The sequence below is a fragment of the Oryx dammah genome, unplaced genomic scaffold, assembly GCF_014754425.2.
Source record: "Oryx dammah isolate SB20612 unplaced genomic scaffold, SCBI_Odam_1.1 HiC_scaffold_2, whole genome shotgun sequence".
NCBI classification, from domain to species: domain Eukaryota; kingdom Metazoa; phylum Chordata; class Mammalia; order Artiodactyla; family Bovidae; genus Oryx; species Oryx dammah.
The window spans coordinates 160,060,241-160,086,687 of NW_024070186.1; the positions used below are offsets into that span (position 1 = coordinate 160,060,241).

At 45.5% G+C, this 26,447-nt stretch overlaps 2 protein-coding genes across 9 annotated transcripts in view; one reads left to right on the top strand and one right to left on the bottom strand.

The window, feature by feature from the left end:
• CUNH16orf90 (chromosome unknown C16orf90 homolog) lies at nt 1-9,253 on the bottom strand. Its single transcript, XM_040266407.1, has 3 exons — nt 9,010-9,253; nt 556-978; nt 1-158 (listed from the first exon to the last, which is right to left on the bottom strand). Exons 1-3 carry the CDS (start codon nt 9,251-9,253, stop codon nt 1-3), a joined length of 825 nt encoding a protein of 274 aa, XP_040122341.1.
• Nucleotides 9,113-26,447, top strand: part of CLUAP1 (clusterin associated protein 1) — a 29,520-nt gene continuing 12,185 nt past the window's right edge. For 3 of the 8 annotated variants that reach the window (XM_040255515.1, XM_040255546.1, XM_040255578.1), the window contains exons 1-7: nt 9,126-9,685; nt 12,338-12,449; nt 13,480-13,564; nt 15,711-15,890; nt 18,663-18,758; nt 20,886-20,969; nt 24,452-24,585. In XM_040255515.1, coding sequence (XP_040111449.1) covers nt 9,664-9,685; nt 12,338-12,449; nt 13,480-13,564; nt 15,711-15,890; nt 18,663-18,758; nt 20,886-20,969; nt 24,452-24,585 — 713 coding nt within the window. In that variant the 5' untranslated portion in view covers nt 9,126-9,663. Of the gene's footprint in view, nt 10,114-12,337; nt 12,450-13,479; nt 13,565-15,710; nt 15,891-18,662; nt 18,759-20,885; nt 20,970-24,451; nt 24,586-26,447 lie in introns of all 8 variants that reach the window. The other 5 variants (XM_040255567.1, XM_040255587.1, XM_040255537.1 and 2 more) reach the window with 4 other exon arrangements.

A 26,447-nucleotide genomic window follows, 5' to 3' on the forward strand; every position in this document is an offset into this window, starting at 1 on the left:
CTATGGCCTCTCCAGGCCCCCCGAGCGGGTTCTCTTGCACAAGGGGCATGTGCTCTCCTCTGGGGCCCCCCAGGATCTCTTAGGCCTGAGCCCTAAGCCTTCAGGGGAACCAGACTGGGAGTGGGCACCCTTGGCTGGGTCTATGCTGGAACTGGAAGCTGAGGAAAGAGGGAGAAAGAGGAGTTGATCAGAGGGACCCAGGGGAGGCTGCCAGCCCACCCTGTGACCCCTGAACCTGGCATCCTTCCAAGCCAGAGGGGAGGGGGGCAGTTCTCCTTAAAGAAAACCCCACAGGGGAGGAGAAAGAGGGAGACATGGTTCAAGCAGGAAAGACCCTTCTCTAACTTACACCCCTCACTTTACAAATGGGGATACTGAGGCACGGCCAGTGGGGGAAAGCAGCCTAAGGTCCCTCATTGAGTGGAGAGCTAGGACAGGTACCCAGGCGGCTCCGGAGTGGAGAGGGACTACCTGGGTCCGTCTGAGTGCCTAGCCCACCCTTGCCCTCGGTCTGGCCCTCCTGTCCCTAGCTCTGTGTCACCTGGACAGGCTCACCTGTATTCCCCCGGCTGTCCCTGGGCAGTTGAGCTTCCAGAAGGGCTGAGTGGTGGCTGTTACCTTGGCCCACAGTCCCCTGTGCTAAGTCTAGGGGCCAGACTAGGCCCTCGGGCTGAGGCAGGCAGCCCCCAGCCAGGAGCCGACCCAGCCAGTGGCTCTCACGTTGGCCAGCAGGCTGCAGGTGGCCTGGCAGGTAGAGAGCCAGGCCCCTGAGGTGGCGCAGCCGGAAGTTCTTGGGCTTGCTTCCCTGGGCACTGGGGCACTGCTGCTGCTGGGCCCCCAGCCCCGCCTCGTAGATATTGGGTGGTGTGTCGGGGTGACTGGTGTGTCCTTGGGCCCAGCTCACTGCATCTGTGGAGGGGAGAGCAGAAGGGTGTGGCCGGTGGACACCAGTGCCCGTGAGGGGAGAACAGTCCCATGCTAGTGGGATGAGCCCCACCCTGGCCTGCAGAGCCTCAGCTTACCTGTCTGTCATGTGGACTCCGCCCCCTGCCTCCCATCCCCCTCATCCAACTTAGCACTCCTCCCTCCCAGCCCATAGGGAGGGCTGAGAAACCTGGTCTCAGCACCAAGATCTTTTCAGGACTTCAGGCTCTTTCTGCCACCCACTTTTGTCCCCTGCCCTAAAAAGAGCATTCTAGTGTCCAGGGTCAAGTGGCCTGGACCCATGGCCATTCCCTTCTCCCAAGCATGCATGTCCCTGGGGCCACCCTGGTGGCTTTGGGCCCAGGTCAGGACAGGAGGGCATCTCTCCTCCTGCCTCTCCTCCCCGCAGCCCGGCACCTTCTCTTATGCGCAGCTCAGAGAACGCACAGACCAAGGCTTCCATGGAGGGCCAGCTGGTGGGGAGGAGCGGCTGGGCCTCATGTGCAGCAGGGCTCTGCTCTCTGCCACCTAGTGGGCGGGTCTGCAGGGCTCCCTTGGCAACCAGCTCTGTGATGTCACAGGGAAGACTCCCTCATCTCTTGGACCTCCAGGTTTGGCAGGGGAATGATGTACAGAGCAGGGGCAGGGTGGTAGGTGGGCAAGGGGACGGGGCAGAACCTTGGGGAGGTCCCTGGTCCCTCTGGTTTGGGACAGGCACGCAAAACAGATTTGGCTCTTGCAGTCTGGGGAGTCACTCCCTGGGGTGACCTCTTGGGGTGTCCTTTTCCTCATCTGTGGGTGGAAAATGAACGTTTAGGGACACAGACATGGTGAGACCTGTATCAGTGGTTTGAGCATGCCAAGAAGGTGGTTCTGGGTGACTGGGCAGGTCCCTTAACTTTTCCATCCATTTTCCCATAAGTAGGCCATGGGGTATCCTGTGGATTGTACCAAGTGTGAGGAAGGGTTTGGAGAAACCAAAACTCTCATACACTGCTGGGGATGGGGGGTTGTAAATGATACCCCCAGTCTGGGAAACAATTTCTTTAAAAGTTAAACTTTTCAATTCTCTCTGTTCACAAACGACACAGTCCTATATAGAGAAGAAATTAATTCACACTCAAAGGAAAAAAAAAGGACCTATTTGAGCAAGTAAAACTATCAGAGCTAATAAGTTAGCTGAGCAGTCTCAGGACACATGATCAACACACAATGAACTATATTTGTATACACTAGGAAAGAACAAAATCAATCATGCAAGGGCAAGACAGCCCTAAAAACTAGAAAACAAAAAAAAAGAAAAATGGAAAAAGACCATGTTTGTGGATTGAAGTCTTAATATTAAGACAGCAGTCCCCTCCAAGGTCATCTACAGATTCAATGCAATTTCTGTAGAAATCCCAACAGCCTCGAAGGCAGAAACAGGAAACTGATCCTAAAATTAATGTGGAATTACAAAGGAACCCAAAAGCCAAAAACAACCTTAAAAAGTTTTGAAGACTAAGATTTTCTATTTAAAAACTTCTTACATACAATTCAACACTACAGTAACCAAAACAGTGTGGAACTGGCACAAGACTAGAGATCGAGACCAATGGAATAGAATAGAGAGCCCAGAATAAATTCATACATCACTGGACAATTTATTTTCAACAGTATTATCAAGATTATTCCATGGAGGAAATAATAGTCACTTCAACAAAGAGTGCTGGGATAACTGGATATAAAAAGATATGAATGAAAAAAAAAAGATATGAATGAAGAGCAACCTAGATGTCCACCAACAGATGAATGGATAAGGAAGTTGTGGTACATATACATAATGGAATATTCTGTTCAGTTCAGTCACTCAGTCGTGTCCTACTCTTTGCAACCCCATGAACTGCAGCACGCCGGGCCTCCCTGTCCATCACCAACTCCCGGAGTTCACCCAAACTCACGTCCATCGAGTTGGTGATGCCGTCCAACCATCTCATCCTCTGTCATCCCCTTCTCCTCCTGCCCCCAATCCCTCCCAGCATCAGAGTCTTTTCCAATGAATGAGTCAACTCTTCGCATGAGGTGGCCAAAGTACTGGAGCTTCAGCTTTAGCATCATTCCTTTCAAAGAACACCCAGGACTGATCTCCTTTAGAATGGACTGGTTGGATCTCCTTGCAGTCCAAGGGACTCTCAAGAGTCCTCTCCAACACCACAGTTCAAAAGCATCAATTCTTCGGTGCTCAGCTTTCTTCACAGTCCAACTCTCACATCCATACATGACCACTGGAAAAACCATAGCCTTGACTAGATGGACCTTTGTTAGCAAAGTAATGTCTCTGCTTTTTAATATTACTCAGCCATAAAAAGGAATGCATTTGAGTCAGTTCTAATGAAGTGAATGAACCTAGAGCCTATTATACAGAGTGAAGTAAGTCAGAACAAGAGATAAATGTCTTAGATTAGATATATTCTAATGCGTATACACGGAATCTAGAAAAATGGTACTGAATTTACGGGGCAGCAGTGGAGAGAGAGACACAGAATAGACCTATGTACATGGGAAGAGGGGAGGAGAGGGTGAGATGTATGTTGTGAGTAACATGGAAACTTACATTACCGTATGTAGAATAGATAGCCAATGGGAATTTGCTGTATGGCTCAGGAAACTCAAACAGGGGCTCTGTATGAACCTAGAGGGGTGGGATGGGGAGGGAGATGGGAGGGAGTATCAAATGGGAGGGGATATGTGTATACCTATGGCTGCAGAGGAACCAGAGATCAAATTGCCAATATCCACTGGGTCATCGAAAAAGCAAGAGAGTTCCAGAAAAACATCCTTTTCTGCTTTATTGACTACACCAAAGCCTTTGACTGTGTGGATCACAACAAACTGTGTGACCTGCCTCCTGAGAAATCTGTATTCAGGTCAAGAAGCAAGAGTTAGAACTGGACATGGAACAACAGACTGCTTCCAAATTGGGAAAGGAGTACATCAAGGCTGTATATTATCACCCTGCTTATTTAACTTATATGCAGAATACATCATGAGAAATGCTGGACTGGATGAAGCACAAGCTGGAATCAAGATTGCCGGAAGAAATATCAATAACCTCAGATATGCAAAGGACACCACCCTTATGTCAGAAAGCAAAGAAGAACTAAAGAGCCTCTTGATGAAAGTGAAAGAGGAGAGTGAAAAAGTTGGCTTAAAACTCAACATTCAGAAAACTAAGATAATGGCATCTGGTCCCACCACTTCATAGTAAATAGATGGGGAAACTGGAAACAGTGGCAGACTTTATTTTGGGGGGCTCCAAAATCACTGTGGTGTTGGAGAAGGAGTCCCTTGGACTGCAAGGAGATCCAACCAATCCATTCTGAAGGAGATCAGCCCTGGGATTTCTTTGGAAGGAATGATGCTAAAGCTGAAACTCCAGTAGTTTGGCCACCTCATGTGAAGAGTTGACTCATTGGAAAAGACTGATGCTGGGAGAGATTGGGGGCAGGAGGAGAAGGGGATGACAGAGGATGAGATGGCTGGATGGCATCACCAACCCGATGGACATGAGTCTGAGTGAACTCCGGGAGTTGGTGATGGACAGGGAGGCCTGGCATGCTGTGATTCATGGGGTCACAAAGAGTTGGACACGACTGAGCAACTGAACTGAACTGAACTGAAAATCACTGCAGATGGTGACTGCAGCCATGAAATTAAAAGACGCTTGCTCCTTGGAAAAAAAGTTATGACCAACCTAGACAGCTTATTAAAAAGCAGAGACATTACTTTGCTAACAAAGGTCTGTCTAGTCAAAGCTATGGTTTTTCCAGTAGTCGTGTATGGATGTGAGTTGGACTATAAAGAAAGCTGAGCACTGAAGAATTGATGCTTTCAAACACTGTGATGTTGGAAAAGACTCTTAAGAGTCCCTTGGACTACAAGGAGATCCAACCAATCCATCCTGAAGGAGATCAGTCCTGAATATTCATTGGAAGGACTGATGTTGAAGCTGAAATTCCAATACTTTGGCCATGTGATGTGAAGAACTGACTCATTTGAAAAGAACCTGATGCTGGAAAGATTGAAGGCAGTAGGAGAAGGGGATTACAGAGGATGAGATGGTTGGATGGCATCACCAACTCAATGGACATGAGTTTGAGCAAGCTCCAGGAGTTGGTGATGGACAGGGAGGCCTGGCGTGCTGCATTCCATGGGGTCGCAAAGAGTCGGACATGACTGAGCGACTGAACTGAACTGAATGGCTGATTCATGTTGAGGTTTGACAGAAAACAACAAAATTCTGTAAAGCAATTATCCTTTAATTAAAAATTAATAAATTGAAAATATTAAAAAATATATGAATGAAAAATGAAATTGGACCCCTACCTCACACCACATACAAAAACTAAAACTCTTTGAAGAAATCTTCATCACCATGGATTTGGTAATGGATTCCTAGATGTAACAACAAAAGCACAAGCAAAAAAAGAAAAAGAATAAATTGGTCTTTATAAAATTTGAAAATTTTTGTGCTGCAAAAAAGCACAAACTCTAAAGTGAAAAGACAGCCTACAGAATGAGAGAATATACTTGCAAACTGTTAGGTAAAAGACGACCAGGTACACCAAAAAATGTCTAACGGGCTTTAATGGCGAAGCGCTCCCGGGCGGGGTTCCCGGACGGAATGGGGCAGGTCGAGGGAATCCGCGCCGAACGGCGTTGGGAGTTTGTTTATATATGCACGTTGCGAGGGATGGCTGGGCTAGCGGATGGGAGTTTGGATAGGCTGCTGGTTCGCAGTGTCGCAAGCTGATAGGTTTCTCTATGCAGCTGGGGCGGGGTGGCTTATGCAGCTGGGGCAGGGCGGCTTTAGCTGGCGGAGTGTGCTGTCCTTGGTCCCTGGCATCTGGGAGGCTCCCTCTGTTAGGGACTTCCCCCGCCGGTGGGGAGAGGAGGGGCGGCCCATCATGGCAACCGGGGTCCAACCTTACACAAACCATGTATCTGATTGGAGCGTAGTATCTAGAACACAAAAAGAGCTCTTACAACTCAACAACAAAAAGACAATCAGCTTTAAAAATGGGTGAAGAACTTGCATAGATATTTCCCCAAACAAGATACACAAATGGTCAATAAGCACGTGAGAAGATGTTCAGTGTCCTAAATCATTGGGGAAATGCAAACTTAAGTCACTACTTCACACACATGAGGATGCCTATAATTAAAAACCACATGGGATCTTTCCAGATGAGGGATCAAACCGTCATCTCCCATGTCTCTTGTATTGGCAGGCAGATTCTTTACCACTGAGCCACCAGGGAGGCCCCAGGTCTATGAGTTTTGACAAACAGATACTGTCATGTAATTACCACCACAAGATATAGAACGGTTTCATCACTCCCTCCCCCCACACATTATTACAGTATTATGTATCCGGCTCCTCCTGGGAACCACCAATTTGTTTTCTATATATTTTCATCTTATTCAGGATTTCATATAAATGGAATCAAATAGTATGAAGCATTTTGAGTCTCTGTCTTCTTCCACTGAGCATAAGGCATTGGAGAGCCATCGTTGTTCTTGTGTATTTCAGCAGTTTGCTTCTTTTTTAAATTGCTGAATGGTAATCCATCGTACCACATGTATTTATCCATTTCTAAGTTGAGGGGCACCCAAGTGGTTTCCAGTTTGGGGCAATTATAAATAAAGCTGCTCTTAATATTTGTGTATAGGTTTCCGTGTGAACATAAGTAGTTTTCATTTCTCTTTGGTGAATACCTGGGAGAGGAATTGCTGAACTGTATGTTAACTGTATGTTTAACTTTAGTAAGAAGTACCAGCTGTTTCCAAAGTGGATGTACACTTTCATATTCTCAACAATAAGGTATGAAAGTCCAGGGTGCTCTCCATCCTTACAAGCCCTTAACACTGTCAGGGTTTTTTGTGGTGGTTGGTTGTTTTAGCTATTCTAATAACTGCCTAGTGATATCTTGTAGTTTAATATGTATTTCTCTAATGACTAATAATCTTAAGCATCCTTTCCTTTGCTTATTAATTGTAAGAAAACAAGACTCATTATTTTAAGGCAAGAAAATTTAAGCATAAGTTTTTTCCCTGTTTGTGCTTCCTCTTCTCTCCTCAAGTGTGCGTTATGTGTCTGCATTGTGCATTAACCAGACCTCTCCAGCGGCAGAAAAACTGCTCAACTATAAAGATTCATTTTTCTCCTTCTAATACCAGCCACATAACTCCTTAGAAGATAACGTTCCTTTCTCAATCCTGTCAGGGGTCACTATGCAGGTATGTTTGGTGAACTTTATGTGCAAGGCCAATATAAACAGTTCCTTTAAAGACAGCGATTTGTGCAGACAGACTGGGTCAGACAACCTAGGGAGATACTGGGCCACACCTAATGGAAGTTCTTAGTTTAAATACTTACTTGTGCATGCTAAGTTGCTTCAGTCATGTCCAACTCTTTGCAACCCTATGGACTGAAGCCTGAGAAGCTCCTCTGTCCATAGGGTTCTCCAGGCAAGAATACTGGACAGGGTTGCCATTTCCTCCTCTGGGGATCTTCACGACCTAGGGATCAAACGCAAGTCTTGATGTCTCCTGCATTGGTAGGTGGATTCTTTACCACCGAGCCACCAGGGAATTCCCTCCTCTGTTTCCAGCCACTGGGACACCAGGGAATTCCCAAAGTTGATGACTTTAATAGTGTAACTCTAGATATGGGAAGAAGCAATAAAAGAAAACCATTTCCTGAACCATAACAGACTAGAGAGATAGGCAAGATGGTCCAGATGCTTTTGGCTACTGTTAACAGTCCAATAATAGCACATTGAGTGGCCTGTCAGTGAAATCCTTGCTTGACCTGGGTGTGAACATTCCTATTGCTGTGTGACAAACTGGTCATGAAATGTCTCCAAGCCTTGGTCGAAATTAAAACTGAAAGAGAGGAGATTGTAAAACCAACAATGTTACCCACCATCCAGTTCTACAACAATTGAGTCATTTGCCACTACAGTCACTGACCTACATACAACACACAGCGAAGGAACTTCAGGGCCAAGATCAGGATGAGGCATTTTGTGCTCTTGGAAGACTGGCAGAACTGCCCTCAGATAGTTAGGTATTTTCAGGAGGAAATTGTATAAATTCAGTTTCTTATATCTTGCCTACTTAGAAAAGAACTAAAACCATTAACTAAAATATCTGTTCCTTGTTAATATCAATAAACCTCTACAGTGTTGTACCCTTGATTGTACCTACCCCTTACTTAAGATCACATAGATACTAGCTTCACCCCTTTCCTCTTTGGACTATCCTTAGAGCTTTCTGAAAGACTCCTTGCCTGATGATAATCCTCAGGTTGGCTCGAATAAATTTATGCGGTTCTTAGCTGGACTAATTTTTTGTTGACATTTGCCATATCTTTTGTGAACTAAGTTTTTGGATCTGCTTTCTCATTGTTTTCTTCAGTGAGTTTTGAAAGTTTGTTATGTATTTCAGAAGTCTTTTTAATCAGCTGTTTTGTGAATATTTTCTTTTAGACTGTGGGTTTACCTTTTCGTTTTCTTAAAAAGTGTCTTGAAGAGCAGTTCTAAATTTTGATGAAATCCGATTCATCAAAAAACATTTTTTAAAGGATGATACTTTTAGTGTATTGTATTTAAGGACTCTTGTTTAACCCAGTCACAAAGCTTTCCAAGTTTTCTTCTAGAAAAGTCACAGTTTTTAGGTTTTACCCTTTACATGTAAGGATGCAAGTTCATTTGTTTGCATTTCCAATTGTTCCAAGATAATTTGCTAAAACGATTATTCTTTCTCTACTAAAGGGCTTTATCCTAATGACCACGTATGTGCGGGTCTATTTTGAGAATCTTTAAGGTCAGCGTATTCATGTGTCTGTTACTTCACTAAAACCAAGACAGGGGCGGGAGTGCATCTTAGCATTGGTAGTCCCTCTTCGTCCACACTCTGGGCTCAGCTCACTTCACCTCCCCAGCCCTTCCGGTTGCCTGTCCCCAGCCGTGGCAGCCAGGTAGAGAGTGCTCCCAACCGAGACCACAACTGATCTGGCCACGGGCCGGGCGCGGTGCACACCCGATCGGCCCCCTCCCTCCACCGAGCGCAAAAACCAGCTCCAAACTTCTGAGCTCACAGTTGCCAGGACGACCCCACGGCGCGCCGGTTTCCGGCCTGTCGTAAAGTCCGAGCCCGCTGCGCACGCGCGGGTTGCGGCTCGGCTTACTCGCCGCCCCTTGGTCCGCTCTGGCCTTCGCCTTGCAGTCCGTGGCCTCAACTGCTTCACGCTGCAGGCTCTTCGGACGCGGGTGCGACCAGCCATTTTACACATGCCAGAGAAAAGAGTGCCGGGCGTAGGACTCAAAAGGGAGGCCTGGCTTCGTGACATATTGTACATCCTTTCTGGAGGAGTTTAGGCGGGAATGAAAAGTAGTATAGACCGCCTTGCACAGGCACTTAGGTGCTCAGAACGTGCCGGCCAGTGCAAATATCTGCAGTGTCTGAAGGGAACTTGGACGCCACACCTGCTTCCTCAGCGTCGCGTTTTACGCCGCCTGCCGGCCGCCCTTGCTCCGGCACATACAGAGCATGCGCATTCGGCCCGGTCTGCTTTGCTTCCGGTCCTTTTGGCCCTGGCTGCGCGCCGTCGGGGATTCCGTGCGTTGCCATAGAAACCCAGAAGGGCTAAGCAGCTAGCGGTGGAGACTTCGGGATCCTGGGTACTTGAGCGCCATGTCTTTCCGTGATCTTCGCAGTAAGGCATCCCTGCCCTCTGTGACCTGCGGTCCTCCCGCGACTCGGGGCTTCGGCCCGCCGGCTCCCTGTCTGAGCCCCGCCGAGGCTCTCGCGCCGAAGTCTCCCTCCGGGGCCTCTGCAACTCAGGGGCGCCCCTGACCCGAGCCGCCCCCCGCCAGGCTGAGCGCCCCAGTCTGTCTCAGCGCTTTCTGCTATGATGAGAGGTTGTGGATGTGTATGCGGCTAGTGCGGCTGAGAAGTTTTAATTTTATCTGATTTTAATTGACTTGGGTCTGTTCGCTACTGTATTGCAAAACACCATTTTCCAAAGCGACCATTTTTGAGCTGGGTTAGCTTAGAGTTCGGAGAAGCGAACAATAGAATCGAAGAGGGGGCTAGTGAATAATGATTGAGGCTAAAATTTTTCGAGTTTTTGTGATCTGTCAGGTAGTTAATTACTATCCTATGTGTGTTCATCATTTCATTTACTCCTCTGAACAGCAATTCTCTTATGTTTAGATGAGGAAATAGGCACAGAGAGGTCAGGTCACTCGGTCAGGGAACATAGGTGGTAAGAGCTGGCGCTGGAGTATGAAATCGTGTTGTCTAACCGCCAAAGCCTGCAACCTTTCTAAAAGGGGCTGGTGAGGAGAATGGAACCCAAGTACCTTTGCAAGGAGCGTGGGGAAGTGGAAACATGTGGATTAGAGAACTAGTTATCACCGCTCTGGGGAACATCTGTTACAAAGCAAATATTTTACATTTAATGTTTTATTTTAGTCCCCACTGTTACAGTGAGGTGAGTCATTCCTGGATGGAATACTTTGAGGCAGGGAGGTGAAATAGCTGCTTTAGATCATACAGCTAGAACTGGGTGGAAATCGGGATCAAAACGTGAGACTGTGTGAATCAATCTCTTGCCTTTTATATGCTATCATTTTCTGAATCTGAAGCAGTTCAGGGAACTGGCTCCACCTGCGCAGGTGTAGCAGATGTTGCCAATTTAGTGTGATTTGAGGGGCCTCTTTAAGGCCAATTTCTAATAGTTGCCAGTGCCTGAAATTTCCCCATTGAAGATTACTCCTTTCAGTTGTGAAGGCCTCTTTCTATAATATATAGGAAGAGGCATCACAGTTTATTGATGCCTACTAGCACTGTTGGAGAAGGAAATGGCACCCCACTCCAGTGTTCTTGCCTGGAGAATCCCAGGGACGGGGGAGCCTGCTGGGCTGCCGTCTATGGGGTCGCACAGAGTCGGACACGACTGAAGCGACTTAGCAGCAGCAGCAGCACTGTTGTGTGAATCTCTGCCGTCTGGGACTTGGACATTCTTGGAGATCTTATGTTGTAGAGACATGTTTCTCCCCCCTCACAGTTGAGGGAGGCCAGCCTTCTGCTAAGGGACACTGAATGGAGTTGTTTTGGGAAAAGCATAGAAAAGGATTTCTGAACGTTTTTGACCTTAAATGAGTGCCTATTTTAGGCAGTTCATTATAAGAATCTTGTCTCCTTTTGATGGTGATACTGCAGAATTAACAGAATTTGGCTACTACTTAGTGAGAGGAAGTGTTTAAGTCTCACCATGTGGTGGGAAGGCTGCTGCTTTATTTTCCATTGCTCTATTTAAATAGACCCCCAAACAATGGCAGAGGCTCTCTGCTGCTCTTTCCCCTGCTTACACCTTCTCTTCTGTTGTCTGGTGAAATTCAGCCTAATCTCCAGTGACCAGATAGCTTATTGTGAATGTCATTGGGACATTTTGAATATCCACCTTCAGGAAGAGTGAAGACAGACATTATTTAGTCAGAAGTGTTCTTAGCACATCATGGGAACTAAAAGGATGTTATTTGCAAGTCTTGCTTAAAACTTAGTGATTGCAGTATTAAGAACAAGTGTTAGCATTACTGTTCCTTAGTCTGTTTCATAGTACAGCTGAGTATTGCTCTGTAGTTCAGTCATTCTCTTGAACATTCCTCTAAGTAACACAGAGACATCAATTTTACCCTAGCACTCACCTCCGCAAAAAAAAAAAAAAAAAAAAAGATTAACATTTTAAAATATTTTTCTTTATGGCATTTTTTTAAACTTTATTTTTACTGTATTTTACTTCACAATACTGTATTGGTTTTGCCATACATTGACATGAATCCACCACGGGTGTATACAAGCTCCCAATCCTGAATCCCCCTCCCACCTCCCACCCCATATCATCTCTCTGGATCATCCCCATGCACCAGCCCCAAGCATCCTGTATCCTGTATCGAACATAGACTGGCACTTCGTTTCTTACATGATAGTATACATGTTTCAAAGTCTTTATGGCATTTTGTAAGACCAGATATTTCACATTTTGAGTAGTGAAGAGAAAGATATCCAGGAGATAGTTGAGATACCCAAGAGAGAAATTAAATTCATAGCCAATCCCTAAACCCTATTTCAACGTAGTTTCCAGTTCTCCCATTGAACTCAAATAAATGTTTTTCAGGAAGCAGGTTAGCAATTTTATCTCCTTTTTGTTTTTCTCTTAGAGAGTTGATAAATAGTCCATAAACGTGTCAGTAGGTTGGGAGTAAGAAGAGAAAAACGAAGGAAGTATCTATGTTGATAAATAGCTGATGTTTGAGGAGGAGGTGACAACACTGTGGTTTTTTTTTTTTTTTACCTTGGACAGATTTTACAGAGATGATGAGAGCCTTGGGATACCCTCGACACATTTCCATGGAAAACTTCCGCACACCCAATTTTGGGCTTGTATCTGAAGTGCTTCTCTGGCTTGTGAAAAGGTTAGAACTGGGCACTTTACTGTGGTTTAAGAATAGATTCGAGATGTTATTCATTAGCCACCTAGAAACAGGGTACTTCGGTGAAGCAAAAGGAAAAGTTCAACAAAATTTGACAGACTAGGCTGTGACCTGTTAAAAGTCAGAGGAGTGTTAAGGAATGCTGTGGGAAAAGAGAGTGTACCAGGAGGTGGTGAAAGCCTGTTTCTCAGCAGGAAGCTGACAGGGGTGCTGGTCCACACTCATCCCCTCCCCTTCCTCAGGGACTCACAGGACCTCCTCACACATCCTGCTGAGCATCTGGCTTAGGATTGGCAAACTTTTTACTAAGGGAATGATCAAGATTTCAGGCATTGCAGGCTACATAAGATCTCTGTCAGGCTTCCTTGTGTTTTATTGTTTATTGCCCTTTAAAAATGTAAAAACCTTTCTTAGCTTGTGAGCGGTACAGGAGAATGCCGAGGGCTGCAGGTTGCTGACCCCGACATGTCATCAGTAACTCGAAGAAAGGAACTCTGGCCCTTCTGCTGAGTCGGGCTGTCGGCCAGAGTAATAGTTCTGGATATTTTAATTAAACTTTGCTGTCTGATATAGATTTAATTTTGTAAGCCCCAGATTTGGTTTTTGAAATTTGAAAAGACCCTGATGCTGGGAAAGATTAAAGGCAGAGGAGAAGGGGACGACAGAGGATAACATGGTTGGATGGCATCACTGACCCAATGGGCATGAGTTTGAGTAAGTTCCGAGAGTTGGTGATGGACAGGGAGGCTTGGCATGCTGCAGTCCATGGGTTTGCAAAGAGTGTGACGTGACTGAGCGACTGAGCTGAAACCTATTTTTTGGTGAGGATTTGTTCTCTTGGTTGTTCGGTATTTTGTGTTGCTTTTGAGGTCTGTCTTACTCTTACTGCCTTAGCTGGGGACTCAGAGAGCTTCCTGTTACAGATCCTCTGTCCTCCCAGTTTACTTTCTGTTTTGAGAACTTTCAGCTTAATTAACTTGTGTCTTTCTCTCTGTCTTTGTCTCTCTGATAGGTATGAACCTCAGAATGACATCCCTTCTGATGTTGAGACTGAACAAGACCGAGTTTTCTTCATTAAGGCAATTGCCCAGTTCATGGTTAGTTCAGTTTTTTGATGGAGTTGTAAAATTAAATACATCAGAAGGAGATGGAGCCTAATTAGAGCTACCTTCAGCTTTCGTAACACTCTCCATTACCAGATTTCTGTGGAGCCATTTTAAAAATTTTAAGCAATTTTTACTACACAAAGGTTATCACATAATTGGATAGCTCTCTACTCTGTATACAATTATTTTTACTCTCTACAGAAAGGCTGCTTCTTAACTTCTCATCTGGTGATGGCAAGCACTATCTGTGGAGTCATTTTACCAACAAAGTTTTCTGAGTTTTTTGTTTTTAACTCATGATTGGTTAAGAATTTTAGAGTCCCATAAGACACCAGTGGTGGCAGTATACAGGGTAGTCGTCTCAGAGGGGCAGTGAGAGAAAAGGATTAGCCATGTCACCGTTGACCAGAAAGGCGATCGGCACTGCGAAAGCCCCAAGGCCATTCGTCCTACAGTCAGGCTCTGTTATTGACAGGACACATTTCAGGACCGCTAGACCTAGATGTGTGCCCTGCAGGTGGACTGCGTCTGCCAGAGACGGGTGGCAGAAGAGGCTGGGCACGCTCTGACAAACGTGTAAAATCCTGGGAGCAGCGGCCTGTGATTTCTCAAATGTAAAAGCGGCTGTTTGGCCGACTGACATAAATGACTTCCATACTGTCAGTGACACCTACAAATAACTTTTCCAGGGTAGCTTTTCTGTAAGAGAAGGTTCGCAGGTTGTTGCTTTGCCCAAAGGAAGCTGTTTTGAGATTGAAGCAGAAGCTGTCCAAGGGCCTCTTGTGACAACGTCACTCCCAATGATGGGCCCAGTATTATTTAGTCTGGAATTTTAATAATGTTTTTAAATTAACGTCTTAATTTTTTATAATCTTTGTTGGAAAGCATAAGGTTGACTGAAATATATGAAGTTATTACGGAAATACCATATGATAAGAGGAATTGAACATGAAGACTAATGATAAATCTAGTTATTGATGTTATAAGTTACACTTACATAACATTTGTATTACTGGATATGGGAAAAGAGACACATGTTACATAGTTACTTAGATACATAAAAGTAAAGGAAAATAACCTAGGAAAGATGAGTTACTGTTTCTGAGAAATAATAAAGAACACACCGATTCAGTTAAGCTCTATTAATTTAGTGATGTGAAGTATTTATTTCTCATGTCAGATACTATATGCTGCTGCTTTTACTTAATAAAATTATGTAAGTTTGAATGGTAGATCTAAAGGAGAAAAAACTGGACCAAAATTTTATACAGATATTTTTCTTTTTGAGAGGTTAAGAAAGTAAAGTGATAGTTGATTTAAGCAAGGATACACTCTCAGAGGGAGAGCAGACAGGTGAAGAACTGCTGCCAGATAATATTTTTCTAATGTAATTAAAACAGCATGCAGATTTTAAAAAGAATTTTATTTACTTATTTTGAACAGTCAATATATTTTATGGCTCAAAAAATGTTTTTTAAATCATGAAACAATATACAGTAAAATGACTTTCTATTCTGTCTGCCATCAGCCCAATTCCATTCCCATTAATCACTGTTTTTAATATCTCTCAGTTTCTTTAGGCATATTTAAGCAAATAGGATATATCTTCTTTTTCCTTCCTTGTACACCAGTGGTGGCATACTCTACACTTCTGTTTAGAATCTTGTCTTTAGTAGTACATTTTGGAGAACTTTTCAAATAAAGATAGAATTTCTTCATTCTCTCTTACACCTGAGTAGTGTTGCTTGCCTGTTTATACCATAAGTTGTATAATTTATACAGGTTGGCATTTAGGTTGTTGGTAACTTTTGTACTTAGAAACAGTTCTGTAACAGATAACCTGTACACATAGTTTGGTTTGTGACAACATGTATTCCTATCGTAAGTTCTCAGGATTGGAATTTCTTAGTCAAAAGATACGTGCATTTATAATCTTGTCATTTACCAAATTGCTTTCCATCAGGATTGTAGCAGTCTATGTACCCATTCACAATATGAGTGACTTGAAAGTTTGACTCTTAATATGCTTTGGTTATACACCAATTGTTGGCAGAGACATTTTCAATTGACCTGCATGGGGTTTGGTTTAATTTTACATGGAAAAGATCTTCAATGTTTTTTTTTTGTCTGAAAATAGGCCACCAAGGCACATATAAAACTCAATACCAAGAAGCTTTATCAGGCAGACGGGTATGCAGTGAAAGAACTACTGAAGATCACCTCTGTCCTTTACAACGCTATGAAGACCAAAGGCATGGAGGGCTCTCAACTAGCAGAGGAAGACGTCAGCAAGTTCAAGTTTGATCTTGGCTCAAAGGTGAGGACAGTGCAGGGCTTGTAGTGAGAGACGGAATGTTTATTTCTCAGACTCGGAAGTGGAATATAGCAATACAGGAGCACTTCTTTCCTTACTCCCTGACTGAGGGCCATTTGTCAGTTTTGTACTCATTAGTCAGCATTGCTTTTTAATTTTTTAAAAACTTAAGTTGTTTGGCCCTGTTGGGTCTCAGTTGTGGCACAGGGGATCATCGCTGTGGCGAGCAGGATCTTTGATTGTGGTGCATGGACTCTCTAGTTGTGGCACTTGGGCTCCAGAGCTCATGGGCTCAGTAGCTGCAGGGTGTGGGGTTAGTTGCTCCACAGCCTGTGGGATCTTAGTTCGCCGACCAGGGATCAAACCCGTGTTGCTTGCATTGCAAGGCAGATTCTCTTAACCCCTGAACCACCAGGGAAGACCCAGTTTTGTGCTTGTCAGCATTTGGATCAAAGCACAAGGGACAATAAATTCAGCTATTTATTGAAAGCCTGCTGTCTGCCAGGCACTGTTGAAGTGCTGGGGGTACGGGCGTGAGCAAGCACAGGCTCCTCTATTCCTCCAGCTCCGTTGGGGGAGCAGCAGAAGGAGCGGCGCGTCAGATGGGCTGAATGGGTGATGGATGGTGGAGAGGGAGGGGCTGAGGTGCTGGAGGAGGGCCTTAAATGGGGAGATAGGACAGCCTCAGGGACTTCGTGATGTCTCAGCGAAGATCTGAAGGAGGGAATGAGCAAGCTGTTCAGTGGAGGGTGTGCTCTGGGTGTGTGAGGAAATGCAAGGAGGGCCGTGTGATGAGAGCTGGGAGGGGAGGCGGCCACAGGCCCTGGGGTCCCTGGAAAACCACTACCAAGACTTTGAGGTGGAAATCAGTCGAGTTTTGAGCAGAGAAGTCCATCATTTGAAGCCTCATATTAAAAGGATCACTGTGGTTGCTGGATTGAGTCAGACTGAGTGGGGAGGCAAAGGTGGGAGCAGAGACCTATGAGAAAGCCCGAGGTGATGGTGCCTGTGACTCTGAGCGGCCAGTGAGCGCTCAGCTGAGCTTGGGGAGAGTGGGAGCTGCGAGGTGTCGGAAGACTCGGTTAAAGCAACAAGCGAAACGTGAAAGCTGCATCTTTAATCACTAGCTGCTGTGGTGTAAGCAAGGGGCTAGAGCCAGAGGGAGTGTCGACTCCCTGTTTCATAGAACTGCTCTGGCAGTTTTAACGGCCCCCCCCCCACACACACACCAAGGTGTGGGAGGCTCAGAATGGGAACATGGTGGGGACTGAATGGGGAGAGAGGGTCATCAGGTGTTTGCCCCGCCTTCCCAAGTCAGGAGGCCTTGGCAGAGGCACTGAAGAGGACCCGGGCCCAAGGCCTTGGATAAAGAGACCTAGGGTGCAGATCTTCTTAATAAGAACATGACTGGCCAGAGGGCCTGGGTCCTTGACTGCAACTCTGTTCAGAGGCTGGTGTTGGGGGCACTGGTGTTGGGGGCAGCTTGCCCCAGGAGGCAAAAGGTTGAGCGAAAGTGTACGCTATAAGAAAGGTCTGAAACGGCTCTGTCAAGTCGCCCTTCCTGTGCTGGTGGATGTGGTCTGTGCTACGCAGCACAGTAGCCAGTAGGCACGTATCACCAATAAACTCAGGAACTGAGTTTAAGTTTTACTTAATTTTCAATGGTTTAGCATTGGAACTGGCACGTGACTGGTGGGCATGTGTTAGATGCCACAGCTCTAAAGTGTGGGTATGAGTTCCCGCCAGGACGGGGTTGCCATCCGCTGAAACAGAGGAGGGTTCGGAAGGAGCAGGTCTGGCAGGAAAGATGAGGGGTTTGGTTTGGGACGTTGCTTTTGCAGCACCTCTGAGGTATCCTAGTGGAGACATGGAGCCTCAGCTCGTAGCTGTGATCTCAGCATCCAAGCCAGGAGCTTGTGGGGAGTGTGAGGGGAAGAGGTTGGGGGCTGAACTCTGCTGATTCTCATGCTGAGAAGTGGAGGGGGGTGGTGAGAAGACTCCCACAGGGGAAGCCGGAAGCTTGCTGCTGGTGGAAGCAGAGTCCTGAGGACTCAGGAAATGGACAAGTTGCCCGCTGTGAGTGAAGAAGGAGCATTGTTGCAGGTGGCTTGAAAGGCAGTGGGAGTTCGTTGACTGGGGGAGAGCGGGAGAGAGCAGCACTGGGAAATACTTGGCTCTTTGGAAATGTAGCACATTCATGGAGGAGGCTGTGGCATGCGTTCCCTAAGAGAGAAACTTTCCCCGGGCTGAGCGCTCAGTTGTCCTCACCATCCTCACGGCAGAGCCTTGTGGCAGCGGCTCTGCTGTGAGTGCTTTGTGCCAGTGAGCTCCTCTGAGGCTCTCAGCAGCCCGTGGAGTGCACCCTGAGCGTGGGGCGGGAGGGTGAACACAGGGCCTCAGGGCTGCATGGGGCTGTGTCCTCAGGGTGCCCCTCCTCTGCTCACCCCGCCGCTGCCAGAGACCCTCATTGTAGGAGGTGTGCCAGCATCACGCCCCCACACACCTCCTGCTTGCAGAGTACATTTGACTTGACATTGGGGTTTTCAGAGAGACCCAGGGGGCCTGGAATTGATCTAATTTGTATTTAGATCAGTGTCTCCTAAACTGGTGTCTTGGGAGCTCTCTTCTATAGGGTGTAAATATGTCTCTTGGGGAACACGTTCTGTAGTTAGATCAGTATTCTGACTGGAGGAGGGAATGATAGGAACAGATTGGTTCTTTCTGCATGCCGAAAACCTGTTAGTGAAGTTTCTGTTTTTGATATCTTCCTTCTAGATTGCAGATTTAAAAGCAGCAAGGCAGCTTGCTTCTGAAATCACTTCCAAAGGAGCGTCTCTGTATGACTTGCTGGGCAAGGAGGTGGAGCTGAGGGTGAGTGGTGTTCAGATACCTCCGTTACCTCCCTAATCACCTCCTTAGCTGAGCAGACTTCCAGGGTTTCTTTACCAATTAAGTTTTTTCCTGTTCTCTTGGTTTTATTAAACAATGCCTGATAAAATGAGATACTGTGCGGGAAAGTACAGTCCATCAGCTGCAGTTCCTCCTCCTGGTGGGCTTGGCTGTGTTTCTGATGCCTTTGGCACCTGGTTCAGGAATGGCACACGTGTGCCATGTTGCCTCAGCTCTCCCTCTTGTTCCTGTGGCAGACTTTATTGATCACGGTGCTTTCCCCCCGGTGCCTTCAGCCTCGGCATGCTTCCCAACAAAATGGTCCCCCCAGCCTGTGGCTCCCGAATCCTGTTGCCGCCCAGTGGAATCACCTGGGGATCTTTACAAACTGCTGATAACTGGCTTCCATGCTGATGTCACTGGTATGGAATGTGACTTGAGCATCATGAGTTTTAAGTCTCCTGGGTGATTCTAACACTTATCAGTTTGGGAACCAGTCACTAATCTAGGCAGTCAGTTGAAGTTGATGTTACAGTTGAAATTTATTTGCAGTCCTTATTTTAGCCCCTGTCAGTCAAGGTGGATGCTCTGTCCTCTGTGTTTAAGGAGCTGTTGAAGAGTGGGTTCCTAAAACGCCCTTGAAGCTGCTATAGAGCTTTTAAATCACCCGGCATCCAGGTCGTCCCCTGGACCAGTGGATTGAAATGTCTGCAAGTGAGAGCCAGATTTTTAAAGCTCTGCAGGTGATCCCAGGGTGCAGCAGAGTTTGGGACCCAGCTACTGACTGAAGAAGAAATGGGAGTGTTGGTTGGTTCTTACCTGTGGGGATTTATGGCATGTGCAGCCTGTAGGCTCACAGCTAATATTTCTGAATTAAATGTGTTTAGTTGACTGCATTCCCGTCAGGTGTGTCATCTGTGGCTGCTCTCTCACTGCCTTGCCCGTGTCCTGGCATTGCTGTCTCAGTGTGATGGTATTGTCCCTTTCTGCCCTAGAGGCAGACTGGATGCGGGGACTTGGTGCCAGCTCACCATCCCGGCTCTGGATGCATTGCCACCTGGTGCCATGTGGTTTGCAGTACAAACCTGCCAGTGGTGTCTGACAGCTGGTTTAGATAAGCAGCGAGGCAGTGCCAGCCGTCCCATGTTTTCTGTTGATAGTGCAGTGACTGTGTGTCTGATCGTGTTCTTGCAGACCCAGAGACGAGAGCTGGTCACTCGTTGTTCGCCAGCAGAGTTTCCTGGCTTCATTATGAGGCTTCATCAGAATTCCAAGGGGCTCTTTCCACTCCAACCTGTAGTGAATTGGCGAAGCAGTCAGAGGCTGAGCTGTTGCCGTGGGAGCCATGAGGCCCTGGGTGTGGACTTGTTGAATTCTGTGTAGTTGTGATCTGCAGAGGCTCCCATCCAGTACCCTCAGCAGACGTTCACCGAGGGTCAGCTCCAGCCTCTCCTTGAGGAGGTCGCATCTCTGTGCTCAGTGGTACTCCCCGGCAGGGAGACAAGGTGCATTAAAAGAAGTACAGGACAGGGTTTGAGGAGCTGCTTCTGGAACCCCATAACTGCATGCACATTAAAACTCCAGCTTTCAGAACTGTCCAGTACTGACATGATAGGCACAGATGCCCCCCTTGACGGTTAGTGGTCAGTGCTGGGGCAGGGCCGAGTAGACTCTTCTCAGTGGGTACAGTTGTCAGTGATAAGCAACTTAGAGGGCCGTGAGCATAGGGAAGATAGTACAGGCTGGCAGAGGACTCAGACAGGAAGTTCAGTTTCATATGGTTTGGGGTCTCTGAATGGAATGGAGATAAAGAAGCAGATTTGGAGAGAAAAGATTCTTGAGTAGTGAGTTCTGCTTCCCATGGTGTTGGGGTCCTGGGGCCCATAGCTGAAGAGTGAGTGGGGCCTTGAACTCTGGAGAGAGGCCAGATTGGCAGAGAGTCATAGACGATACTTGGAGGAGGTGATGGCAGGAGTGTTTCTGCATAGGAGACCCATGTCATAATGAAACTTTGAGAACTAGTCCATAAGCCATATCTAGAGCTGGGAATTGGTTTTGAGAATTCCTCTTCTAAAAAAAAATTTTTTTTCGTTTCATTGTTTCCTATAGGAACTGAGAACAGAAGCAGTTGCCAGACCTCTAGAAATAAATGAGACTGAAAAAGTGATGAGAATTGCAATAAAAGATATTTTGGTAAGATTACTTTTATTTAAAGTTTTTGTGCCTAGAACTGGAAAATAGTGAGTTCCTGGTTTTACAGGACAGAGCAAGCTGGGCCTCGTAACAAAGATAGAATGTGTTAGTGGGGAAGTGAAAAATTTAGAGCACGTTCTGGAATAGCTAGGTGACTTACTGTTATCTTCCCCTTGTTATTGTTTTCGTGTTACCAAAATTTTGTCAGTTTTATTAATTTAATAATTCTCAAATTTTTCAGTAAATACTTTTTTATGGACTCTTCACAACTTATTTAACCCCTTCCTCACTGTTGGGTGTCTAGATTATTTCTAGGTTATCTTAATTCTAAACACTGAATAAATAGAATGATCATCATCCTGTACTGATCATCCATGGTTAGTTGTTATAAGCTCATTGCATCTGAATCATTCATTTGGAAGGCAGATAGAGACAGAAACTCAGACTACTAGGGCTTGAACCCCCCCACCGCGTGACATTAGGCCGGTTTCTTAACCTTTCTGTGCCTTACTTTCCTTATCCATAAAACAAGAGGAATGGCAGTCCTCATGGGCATTCATTATGACAGTCTGTCATAGAGACTCTGGTACATAGTAGGTATTCAGTCATTATTAGAGGTTCATTTTATTCAGTATACAGAGATGAGGGGCATTATGTAAATTAGGAGTAGTTATAAAACAAAATTTGCTGAGAGTTGTACAGAACTCCAAGATGGATAGGTTTTTATAGTCCTCTTGTCATATAACAGTGATACTCCCTGGTCAGCCCAGCACAGAGAGGCAGAGCCTCAGCAGGGGGAGAGGTGCAGGGCAGCCGAGACGGGAGACGGTTCCATATCGGCAACTTGACCAAATGAGGGAATATATTAAAGATGTGGAACCCAAGGTTCTCACCATTGGAGACAGGGTTACAGATATGGAAAGGGAAAAAATTAGAGCGAACCCTGAAATAGGTGTTGATTGATGGTTAAATGCATTTCAATATAGATAGATATGGGAATAAATCTTATGTACATATACCTTATGTATGACATATTTAGGTATGTACACATGCATACCCACACATGGATTCATATGTTTCTTAGCTCCAAGCACACCTAGCCCCCAGATCTTGGTTTCTAAATGCCATTTTCCACTAAAGGGACGCAGGGCTCTTGGGAGAAATGACCGATTCCAGAGCTGGGAGAAGAAAATACAAGGTCTTCTTGTGAAATGTGAAAGGGATACACAAGCCAGCCTGAATGAGCTTCCCCCAGCCACATCAGAAACAGTTTAAGTGTCAAAATAAATACAGTAATGGATTATAGACGGTTGAATGAATGCTCACAGATACAAAAGATAAATGAATACATTGCAAACTGATGAAAAGCAGATTTTTCACATGGTTTCAAAGTAGCTCCCTACAAGATACTCATTAATTACAAAGAAGAAGAGAGTGATATATGAGAAGCTTGACAGACATTCCCTTAATCCAGCGATCAGGGAGAACATCTTCCATGATGGAGCAGGTCAGAATAATGTGTGCCTGTTGAAAGGCAGGGGCCAGTGATAGTCTGCGCTGTTCCGCTAAGGGTGCATCCTCTGAAGCTGATTAGATGAAGGCAGGCTGAGGGGCATTCTGAAGTTCCCTGGCCCTACTCTTCAGCAGTGGAAGGGCCCTGAACATCCAGGAGAGGCTGAGGAGCTGTCCAGACCAAAGGCGACCAGGTAGGCCTGGTAACTGAATGAATGCCCAGGGTCACTCCTGTCTGCTGTTGAGGCCTTCACAGTGGGTTGTGGGTTGGATGAGGTTGTGCGTCAGGGTTTGTCTTCTGTCTGGATGTATAGGAGGAAGTCCTTATTTGCAGGAAATATACATTAAAGTATTTAGAAGTGATGGAGCATCAAGTCAGCGGCTCACTCTCATTTAGATCAGGGAAAAATGCTTTTTATTATACTTCAGCTCTTTGTAAGTTTGTAATTGTTAATTTTAAACAAAATTTTAATGATAATACTCATGTGCTTGTCAGTGTTCTGGCTGAATCAACTTAGCATGACATAAATGTGCCTTTTCTACTAAGTGTATTAACAATGAGGGTGGCCTACTGAGGCCGCTGAATGAGGGCACAGTTCATTTCTTGGTGAAAATCTCTTAAGGTGTCTTTTCATTGTTGGAAAATATCCATGATATTTGATAATTCAAAAAAATGAAACAACCTGGACACTTAAAAGGGATTTTAAAATATAGGCCATTTATTTTAAATAAGAGCCTTTTTAAAATATATATATTTATTTATTTATTTGGCTGACCTGGGTCTTAGTTGCAGCATGTGGGATCTAGTCCCCTGACCAGGAATCGAACCTGGGCCCCCTGCATTGGAAGCAAAGAGTCTTAGCCACTGGACCACCAGGGACGTCCCAGAACCTTTTACAAAACTTTACTTTTGAGATCAGATAGATGATTCACTAGGTTTTAATCTGACTGATTCAGAGAAGTGTTGCCATTAGCTTGAGTAGTTTGTTCAAAACGGAGACCCACCTTGTCTTCCTCTGAGAGTAAACTCAGATCCCTGCTTGGGCTTTGTGAGTACCTTCAACAAGTTGGTGGTTAGGTATGAGATTTAGTCTTCATGAAGGTACCTTGGAAATGGTTAGTGAACTTAGACAAAAAAATTAAGCCATAAATTATCAATGAAAGTGACTGCTTCCAAGTGTGTGCCGACTCTTGAGAGTCATGGAATGTGTCTAGTCTCCTTAGGCAATTTCTCTGTGGACCAGATAGCATTTCAGAGGCCTGCAGGTAAACAGACTACACATGTATAAATTCCAAGGAGATCAAACCAGTCAATTCTAAAGGAAATCAACCCTAAATTGGAAGTAGTGATGCTGAAGCTGAAGCTCTAGTACTTTGGCCACCTGATGGGAAGAGTCACCTAATTCGAAAAGACCCTGATGCTGGGAAAGATGGAAGGCAAAACAGGAAGGGGGTGGCAGAGGATGATATGGTTGGATGGCATCATTGACTCAATGGATGTGAATTTGAGCAAACTCCAGGGAAGTGAAGCTAAGATAAAGCTTGTTTGTGCATCTGTTCTGTAAGTCAGTTCTTTGTAGCTTGGGCGAAGCCTGAACCAGGTAGATGAAGGCAGACCGTCACCTGCAGGTGAGGTATAACCATCTCAACAAGTGAGCCAACAGGTCTCAGGCTCTGCATAGGATACTTTCCTATGCAGGATTCTTTCCACCTGCGTTCATTTCCCTGGGCAGAAACGCCTTCTCATGGAAGAAAAATGGATACTTTTTTTTCTGGGCCTCTGTGATGTTCCTCCTGGAAATAGTGGGTTAAGTGAGCGATGGCTCGGGGGAGGGTTTGATCTTTTAGCTTCCCTTTGTTTCTGTTTCCCGAGGTCTTGCTGGGCCTGAGGAGTTGAGAAGCCCTTCTCTTTCAGAGTCAGGTTGAGGTCGTTACTGGACCTTGTCTCCTTCATTTCCTGTTAAATATAGGCACAGGTTCAGAAGACAAAAGACCTGCTCAATAACGTGGCCTCTGACGAAGCTAACTTAGAAGCCAAAATCGAAAAGAGGAAATTAGAGCTGGAAAGAAATCGGAAGCGACTGCAGACTCTGCAGAGTGTCAGGTAGGTGTGAACACCGGGGCATGAGTGGAGGGCTGTCCCTGGAAGTTAGAGCAGACTGAGGGAGTGTGCGGTCAGTGGCGTTAGCCTTTCAGGCCATGGGACGCCTCTGCTGCAGAATGTACGTGTGTCTCTTGTTCCAACAAGCACACTGTTGGGCTCCGTCTGTTGGCTGCTTTCGGTATGTCTGGAAAACTGCTTTATTCTTGAACCCCCACTTGTAGCCTTCTGGCTTCTTGGAATGCAAGGCAAAGTAAGTAAATCCAGATGGTGGAAGTTGTTATACAAGGCCTGGCCCCCCCAGACCTTTGTCCTGCCATAAATTAGGTGGGAACAGAAACACTCTTGCTTCTTGGTTGGAGCTGGTTTTAGAGCTTTGTAATTCCTCACTGGTAATTCATCTTCTTCCCTTTACAGTGTGTGCCTCACATTTTCTTGGGGTTCACTCTCTCTTCCTCCCACCTCTTTCTTTTTCTCTGCCTCCCTCCCCGCTTCCATCTCCCCTACTCCCTCCCTCCCTCCCCCGCCCCCGCAGCTCTGTATCTGCTTTTCCTTGCTCTGCCCTGTTGCTCTTCGTCCCTTTTCATTCTTCCATTATTTTTCTCTCTCCTTCCTCCTCTGTCCAGCTGCTGCGTCCACTCTAAACATGCCTTGCTTGTTTGGGACACTGGTACCTGGTCTGCACTCTGGCTGCTGTCCTGAGACTTGCGGGAAGGCAGCACCTGGGGACAGCAGGCAGTAGCCCAGAGAGCATCAGGCTTCTTCCTCCCCAGGGGCACACTCGGCCCCTTCTGCCTCTGGAATCAGGGTCACTGGATAGATTTGTCTCATTAAAAAGTTCTGCCTTTCAAGTTTAAATTCAATTTTGTTAAGCCTCAGATCTTTTAAATAGAAAATTTTCTGTTTTCCTCTACTCCAAGAGATTTTGAATTATTTTTCTAGTTTATCTGTTTATAGTTTTAAAAGAAGAGAGGTTTCTCTTTAAGATCAACAGTAGAAAATAGAAAATTCAGCAAACCAGTTTAAACATTTTTTTTAAGTTTTTAAAAAATTATTTTTATTATTTATTTGGGTGCACCGGGTGTTAGTTGCAGCATGTGGGATCTTGAGTTGTGGCTTGTGGGATCTAGTTCCCCGACCAGGGATAGAACGCAGGCCTCCTGCATTGGGAGCAGGGAGTCTTAGTAACCGGGAAGTCACTGTTTTTAAGTTTTTATATTTTGGTTTAATTAACACTTAGCTTTAATTTGTAGCAACCTTTGTTTCTTTTTTTAGGGGATTGATTAAATTTTGGAACATGCAGACAGCAGAGTAATATGCCCAGCTAAGTTAATGCATGGGGCTTCTTAGGTGGCGCTAGTGGTAAAGAGCCCTCCTATCAGTGCAGGAGACTAAGAGACAGGGGTTCGATCCCTGGGTCAGGAAGATCCCCTGGCGGAGGGAATGGCAAACCACTACAGTATTCTTGGCTGGAGAATCCCATGGACAGAGGAGCCTGGCGAGCTACAGTCTGTGGGGTTGCAACGAGTCAGACACGCCTGAAGTAATTTAGCATGCACGCACAAGATAATGCATACATTTAATTAATTGATTTTTAGAGATGTATACAGTTTGTGATTATTTTTTAACTCTGTATTGAAATCTGTGCCATACCGAGTGAGAAAAAAAGACCCCAGAGTTTCATTTAAGATAATATACTTAATGTTTGTTAAAGAGAAATGCATTTCTGTACATACCTATGCACCAAAAAGTCTGGAAGGATGAATGTCAAATATTAAGTGGTAACACCTGGTGATGAAATTAGGCATCATTTTAATTTTATTCTTAGTATTTTCAGGATTTTTTTCTGGCTTTTACAAAGAGCC

What these genes read in the sequence shown, in the direction of transcription:
- CUNH16orf90 (XM_040266407.1), bottom strand. Translation starts at nt 9,253, where the DNA reads ATGGCTGGTCGCACCCGCGTCCGAAGAGCCTGCAGCGTGAAGCAGTTG. An exon ending in GGAGGGAGGGGGCCGATCGG is followed by an intron (nt 979 to 9,009) that starts GTGTGCACCGCG and finishes TCATCCCACTAG; the next exon opens with CATGGGACTGTTCTCCCCTC. An exon ending in GGACAGCCGGGGGAATACAG is followed by an intron (nt 159 to 555) that starts GTGAGCCTGTCC and finishes CTCTTTCCTCAG; the next exon opens with CTTCCAGTTCCAGCATAGAC.